The sequence below is a fragment of the Chiloscyllium punctatum genome, chromosome 27 (assembly GCF_047496795.1).
Source record: "Chiloscyllium punctatum isolate Juve2018m chromosome 27, sChiPun1.3, whole genome shotgun sequence".
Classification (NCBI taxonomy): Eukaryota; Metazoa; Chordata; class Chondrichthyes; order Orectolobiformes; family Hemiscylliidae; genus Chiloscyllium; species Chiloscyllium punctatum.
Genome location: NC_092765.1, coordinates 29,329,166 through 29,336,715, shown reverse-complemented (window position 1 = coordinate 29,336,715; position 7,550 = coordinate 29,329,166). Strand labels below are relative to the sequence as shown.

At 41.5% G+C, this 7,550-nt stretch overlaps 1 protein-coding gene across 2 annotated transcripts; it reads right to left on the bottom strand.

Moving 5' to 3' along the window:
- Positions 1-2,463: 2,463 nt before the first annotated feature.
- On the bottom strand, positions 2,464-7,305 carry LOC140453600 (elongation factor 1-alpha 1-like). 2 transcript variants are annotated; one of them, XM_072548418.1, is made up of 8 exons: positions 7,182-7,305; positions 5,678-5,839; positions 5,335-5,514; positions 4,635-4,931; positions 4,318-4,468; positions 3,940-4,196; positions 2,915-3,149; positions 2,464-2,829 (listed from the first exon to the last, which is right to left on the bottom strand). In XM_072548418.1, the coding sequence occupies exons 2-8, from the start codon at positions 5,819-5,821 to the stop codon at positions 2,711-2,713; spliced, it is 1,383 nt and encodes a 460-aa protein (XP_072404519.1). In that variant the 5' UTR covers positions 5,822-5,839; positions 7,182-7,305; the 3' UTR covers positions 2,464-2,710. The 2 variants fall into 2 exon arrangements, with proteins under 2 accessions (XP_072404519.1, XP_072404518.1); XM_072548417.1 differs by lacking the exon at positions 7,182-7,305 and adding an exon at positions 7,084-7,104.
- Positions 7,306-7,550: the final 245 nt, after the last annotated feature.

The window sequence follows — 7,550 nt, the reverse complement described above, 5'->3', positions numbered from 1 at the left end:
AACAAGGCAAAACACCTTGACTACATCAAGATACAAAGCAATACAGGACAAACAAGAGATACCATGATTTGCACATTTCCAGATTGATTTCTCATCCTAAAAGAAATCACAGGACTGACACACATCCCTCTACCTTTACTTTGAAATCTAAAAGTAAATATATATTGGTGGCCATTCAAAAAAGCAACCTAAGACTTTTAATCTAGGATGGGATCATGAGAAACAAAGTACTCCTCTTGGATCTCTGTCAAGAATTCTCATGCATTGTTGACAAGCTTACCTTACTGACTAAAATTTCTCCTCTGCACTGTTGTAGTCAAGCCTGACCCTGCCAAAAGTTTTTAGGGACTGGTTGATTTCCCATTCTCAGCAATGGCAAGTCTTAAATGGTCTCAGTTTATGAATGATACTTTAATGAGATCCAAACTTTAAAATGGCTTTGACCTTACATTGGCAGATTGTTAAAGATCACTGGCATAATTTTTGGGAACATCCCCTCACATACAGTAGTGCTAAAGACATTTAAAATTTAAATAATTACATTGAATTCATTGCATGATGGATTGCACTATACAATCAGATTCCATAAATGTTTTAACAAGGGGAAGATGCTTTCTTTGCATTCCCTGAAGGTTCTTTTAGAAATTGACTTGTGAGATAAGGGGGTTAATGCCTGGCTAACATTTATTGCCTGTTCCTTGCTGCCCTTGAGAAAGTAGTGGTGAGCTGTCTTCCTTAACTGCTGCAGTCCACATGCTGTAGGTTGACCCACAATGCTGCTTGGGAGGGAGTTTTAGATTTTGACCCAGTTTCAGTGAAGGAACAGCAATATAGTTCCAAAGGCACAGCAGTTCAAGCAGCATCCAAGTAGCTTCAAAATCGACGTTTCAGGCAAAAGCCCTTGTCGATTTCGAAGCTACTTGGATGCTGCCTGAACTGCTGTGCTCTTCCAGCACCACTAATCCAGAATCTGGTTTCCAGCATCTGCAGTCATTGTTTTTACCAATATAGTTCAAAGTCAGTATGGTGAGCAGCTTGTAGGAGTAACCTCCAAGTAGTGATGCTCCAGTGTATTTGTGACCCTTGTCCTAGATGGAAGTGGTCATTGATTTGGAAGATGCTAAAGATGTTTGGTGAATTTCTAGTGCACTGTGTAAATAGTACACAATGCTGCCGCTCGTCAGTGGTGGAAGGAGTGGATGTACTGTCAACCAAGTTGTGGTGGGGGGGTTGGAGCAGGGACATAGTGAGGAAAGAGATCAATCTGAGACTGGTACAGGTGAGAAAAGAAGCAAGTCAAAGTCAGGACAAAGCAGAGAATAAGGCAGGACTGATAAATTAATCTGCATTTATTTCAATGCAAGAGGCCTAACAGGGAAGACAGATGGTTAGGAACATGGGACTGGGACATCATAGCAAATCACAGAAATGTGGCTCATGGATGGTCAGGATTGGCAGCTTAATGTTCCAGGATACAAATACTACAGGAAGGATAGCGAGAGGAGGGGGAGTGCCATTTTTCATAAGGGATAGTGTTATGGCTGTACCAGGGTTTAGAGGAATATAGGTCAAGTGCTGGTAAATGGGACTAGATTAGGTTGGGATATCTGATTGGCTTGGATAAGTTGAACCGAAGAGTCTGTTTCTGTGTTGTACATCTGATGCTGGTTCAGGGTTTGATTCTGTCTCCTGGACAAAATATTCCAGCTACCTGCCATGCCCAAGCCCTTAACACACCTATGAAGAAAAACCAAATCCTAACCATGTGAATTCAATGGCCAGTCCTAAAGAAGACACTCAAGTCTTACTGTATTGCCTAGGTTTAAATCTCACGCACAGAAGAAAAATCCTACTAGCATCCACTCTTAAGATCACCTCACTCTTCTAAATTGCATCAAGTAGACAGAGTAACCAATAAATGAAAGCATTTGATCTAGACACCAGCTCAGAACAAACCACTCAGAACCACCATTACCTCAAGTAACAATTTGCACTACCAAGTACAAGGCCAACAGTAAGGCAGCTAAAGAATGTTCCGATCTGCCCATAGCACAATGGTTATTGGTGTATCAGCAAGAAAAAAAAGCATAGTTCACCACAAGTTTTGTCTGCATTTATAGCTGCAACTTTAAATCCCTTTCAATAAATGGTACCAAATTTTGTTTCTGGTCTTTAGGATCTACCAACTTGGAATTGCGATTTTTAATCATCACATTCCATTCTGTTCACCATCCAATTCTTTACCGGTGCTCATGTTATTTCTATTGTACTTGTGTAGCAACTTTTGATGTGGTACCTCATTGAAGGCCTATTAGAAATCTCTTTGCTTCCTTAAGTCAGATGTTGCTTTAAGAAAAAACAAATATCTTAAAAAATATTAAAGCCAGTCAGTTTTAAGACTAGAATGCACTATGGGACATTAATGTATACTTAGCACATTTTTAGAAAAATTCATTCAACACATTCTGGATGTTCATTAGTTTTAATTGTTACACAACCATAATAGTTATAATCACTCAAATGAAAAGGAAAAGGGCATTTGCAATGACACTGATTCCTTCATTCCTCCTTTCCTTCTGAATTTTTTGCGATGCATCTTAATCAATATCCAGTCTCTCATCAATACACATATTTGGCTGGTAACGAACAAACATTTTGGTTGCATCAGTCTCGATAGGGCTTGCTGAACTAGAGTGACTGATAGTGATATTCACTTCTTTAAACATTTAGTTGCAGCCTTGGTAGCTTTCACAGCTGTTTCTTTCTTAACAACTGACTTGATCACACCTACTGCCACAGTCTGTCTCATGTCACGGACAGCAAAACGACCTGAACCAAAAACGAAGAACACTGTCAGTCCTGTGTACAAAGTAAATACATGCAATCTGATAGAAGAAAAAAAAAATGAACATACCAAGAGGTGCATATGCACTAAAGCTTTCCACACACATGGGCTTGGATGGAATCATATCCACAATAGCTGCATCTCCAGATTTCACAAATTTGGGGCTATCTTCCAACTTCTTGCCAGAACGACGATCGATTTTCTCTTTCAGCTCACTAAACTTGCAGGCGACATGGGCAGTGTGACAATCAAGAACTGGGCTATAACCAGCAGAAATTTGGCCAGGGTGGTTCAGGATAATAACCTAAAGAAATGATCAAAATAAGGACTGAAATGCAACTTGGACAGATATACAAATTAACTACAAAATAGTTAAGACAGACAATATAATTATAGAGTTAGTGTCAAGAGTGCAGTGCTGGAAAAGCACAGGTCTGGCAGCAGAGGAGAATTGATAAGGCTGGGAGCCTTGGGGGTGGGAGAGGTAGCTGAGACTGCAATAGGTGGATGGAGGTTGGGTTAAAAGTGGAGGTTGGGTCGCAGGGGAGGGTGGAGCAGATAGGTGGGAAGGAGAATAGACAGGTGAGACAAGTAATGAGGACAATGCTGAACAGGGAGTGGGGAAATGTGGATTTCAGTTTTCTCATTGATGCCATGGCACTGGCACGGTCCAGAGGTGGAAGATGAGGTGTTCATCCTCTGGTGGTGGGGGTGATGTCCCAGAGATTTTCTCTGAAGTGGACAGTAGCTACCCAAGTCCAGACAGCTAACTGTATATAGCCCGAGTGTCTGATGAAGTATTTTGGTTTATAACATCCAAAGTCTTAAGGAATATTACAAACAAGGTACTGAGGACTTTCCTATGGAGGGAAGATTACAACAAAATTTATACAGGAGGATGGGATATATCATGAACAATGATCAGAACAGGTCAAATTCAAGGAACCTAAAATCACTAATGGTAAGTCAATACATAGTAATTAGTTCTTTCAAGCCTTAAAAGTTCAAGCTCAAGTCTCAGGATAACTGGTCAGCTGCAGAATAGGAACATTCATACTAAAAATTATGTTGAAACTTAACTAATATTGCCCCACCTGTGCAACAAAGGAAGCTGCTTCCTGTGGAGGATCATTTTTGCTGTCACCAGCAACATTACCACGGCGAATATCCTTCACAGCAACGTTCTTAACGTTGAAACCAACATTGTCACCAGGACCAGCTTCTGAAAGAGCTTCATGATGCATTTCCACAGACTTCACTTCAGTGATAATGCTTGCAGGAGCAAAGTGCACCACCATACCAGGTTTCAGAATACCTGTCTCAACGCGACCAACTGGTACTGTGCCAATACCTGTCACGTAAACAAAGAAAAAAGGAAGCAATTATGCTGGCCTTCAAAACTGCATATGCATTATGAATTCTAAATTCAAGCTCCTTGACAAAACATATTCAGAAAATATAGCATAGCATACCTCCAATCTTGTAGACGTCCTGCAAGGGGAGACGTAGAGGTTTAGATAAGGGGCGTTCTGGAGGTTGAATGCAGTCAAGGGCCTCCAAAAGGGTACAGCCTGCTTTACATTCCTTATTCTTCTCTATTTTCCAACCCTTGAACCAAGTCATCTTTGAAAAGAAAAGTTAGCATGATAAAACATTTGCACTGACACCCAGAATTAAATTCATTTATCCCAATCCACGAAAGAAACAAGAGTACTTAACAACTAACATCAAGTGATTTAAAATATATGCACGCCAGACATTTGACAATATACTGCATTACTACACTTACTTTTGAACTGCCTTCCAACATGTTGTCACCATGCCAACCAGAGATGGGAACAAAAGGAACACCGTCTGGATTGTAGCCAATCTTCTTGATATATGTGCTAACTTCTTTTACAATTTCCTTATATCTTGCCTCGCTGTATGGTGGTTCAGTGGAGTCCATCTTGTTGATACCAATAATGAGTTGCTTGACACCAAGTGTATAGGCAAGCAGAGCATGCTCTCTTGTTTGTCCATTCTTTGATATACCAGCTTCAAACTCACCCACACCAGCAGCAACAATCAACACAGCACAGTCAGCCTAAGAGACAACAGATCCATTAATAAAAGGGTCAACATCTTCAACAGCCACAATCTTGCCAACAATACAGGCCTTGTTGGACATCAATTCTGCACAGATTAGTTTGCTAACCCTGAAAAAATGAACTGGTTGAGGATCAGTGCTAAGATCAAATATTTGCAAACGTGTATGAATTACATGAAGGTACAATTACATGGGAAGTCCCATAACAAAACAGGAAAGCAGTACTATGTATTGTTACACAATATACATGCATTAAAGAGGCAGTTCAAAGAGTTACACCGGGTTGGGAAGTGGTCATCTTATGAATGGGTAGATGCTGCTAATAACTCAATAAAAGCCAGTATGTTTCTAGAGATATAAAATGCCAATGAAGATACCAGTTACTGGAAAGATTACATACCTGTGATGTTCCAGTAATCATATTCTTGATGAAGTCCCTGTGTCCTGGGGCATCAATGATGGTAATGTAGTACTTGGATGTTTCAAACTTCCAGAGAGCAATGTCAATGGTAATACCACGTTCACGTTCAGCCTTCAGCTTATCCAAAACCCAGGCATATTTGAATGACCCTTTGCCCATCTAAAATGAATAAATATATGTGAACACAGCAGCAAAAAACTGCCTTTTCAATATAGTACAAATTCTCAATTCAGTCAGAACAACAACCTGCTTCATATTCGTGCAACAGAAACAATCAAATATTGATTTACTTCAGAGAAAATATAAATTTTAACAAACAAACCTCAGCAGCTTCCTTTTCAAATTTCTCAATGGTTCTTTTATCAATTCCACCACATTTGTAGATGAGATGGCCGGTGGTTGTTGATTTCCCAGAATCCACATGTCCAATGACAACAATATTTATATGTGTCTTTTCCTTGCCCATCTTCACTTCGCGTGAATGCTGTTGGGAAAGTCAGGACATTACGAAATTGCTCACAAATATGACCTTGCTTAAACAGAAGGTTTACCTAATATGGAAGGTTTCACGTGATAATACCGCGTTGTCTATTGTCTGATACTGACAGACCGGGGCGGGGTCACTACAACACGTTTTTGATGTTTAAACCAAAAGGATCGATTTAAAAAGATGTATCGTTGGGGGCCAAAGGGCGATGTTGCACGCTGCCGTGAGTCAACTGGGGACGTGGCAAATGACTCACGGAGTGAGTGAAGGCCCTGACACTGGAGTTTCAGCCAACACCAGATGGCTCTCTCCCAGGTTAAAGTAGTTGAAGTGAAGGCGTGGAGAGCTACTGTCTTGGGAGAATGCATGTGGCGAACAGAATCCTCCATACACGCCAAAAGTGGATCAACTTGTAAAAACAAAGAATTCGGAGGTCGCGAGTTCTTCGAAACCATCGCTCAGAGAGGGGATTTTTAAATAAAATTATGCACCGAGTGTTGGCTTCCATAAGAAAGAACAGGGAGTCGCCATTCCAGCACAGACGGAATGTGTGTCCGGTAGTCAATGGATTTCCAGACATAAAAATGGGCAGAGGCGGTGCCCGGCTCCAGCGGAACAAATGACTGTCTTCACCGACCCGAGGCCATGATTGCATCAGACACGGCCGGAACAATGGAGCAGCCGCACTTCCTTCATCTTTCACACACCAAGGAGCCAAAACCCCCGCTTCAAAAACTAACAAAAATCCCCCGAAAATGCACCGCCGAAAAATTAGAAGAAACCGAGTAGCCACTGAAAACCGGCTGGTTATCGCGGCTTGGCCGCTTTATAGACACGGATTGAGACGGATTGCCGGCGCCCGCACATTGTCGTCGCCACAAAAGCGGCCTCTAGGCCCCGATCGGGGGCAACCCACTGAACGCAATAAAAAAAAATACAGCGACAAAGACCGCGATCTACTCTTTCGATATCTATATCAACTGAAATGTGTGGATTTTATTTTTTTAAAAAAAGGTCAAAATTAGAAACTGTGGGTTTTGAAAAAAAAATGGCGGTGGTTAAACGCGCGCACCACACCTGAAGCACCCAACACCCCCTTCTCCCCCATCCAAAAAAAAATTCACAACTTCAGCTGTTACACAAGCGGATCAACTACAGAAAGCCGAAAATGGAGTCGTGGCGTTTTTAAAACGTCCCACTGAATCGAATACAGTCTGGGAAAAAACACCTTGAAAACCCACCCTCATCCAATGTTACAAAATAACCGAGACTAGCATGTAATCCTAACCAACGATCGGTAAGCTTCTAGCAATTCCATAATGCCTAACGTGATAGTTACCGTCCAGCAATGAAGCTGCAAACCTCCCTTCGATTGACACGCAGGCTAAAGGATCGAAGAGATGGCGTCGCTGTAATTTATAGGCAACGGGGAAGGCGGGCGGGCCGCTGACGACAAAAGCGCATTCCTGCTGCCCGCCCCCTTTCCCGTTCTCTATGGCGGAAAAATGCATGTTATCTCTCTCACTTTACTTTCTTTATGCCCTTTACTTTTCATCAGGTGATATTTCTGTTTGTATAAAATAAGTGGATTATACACCGTCATTCTATCTTTTTTGTTTTACAAAATAAAGAAGTAGACCTTTCACAAACTCTTTGCCCAGGACTAGTCAGGGTTGCCACCCATCCGGTCTTGACGTCTTTCTGTATC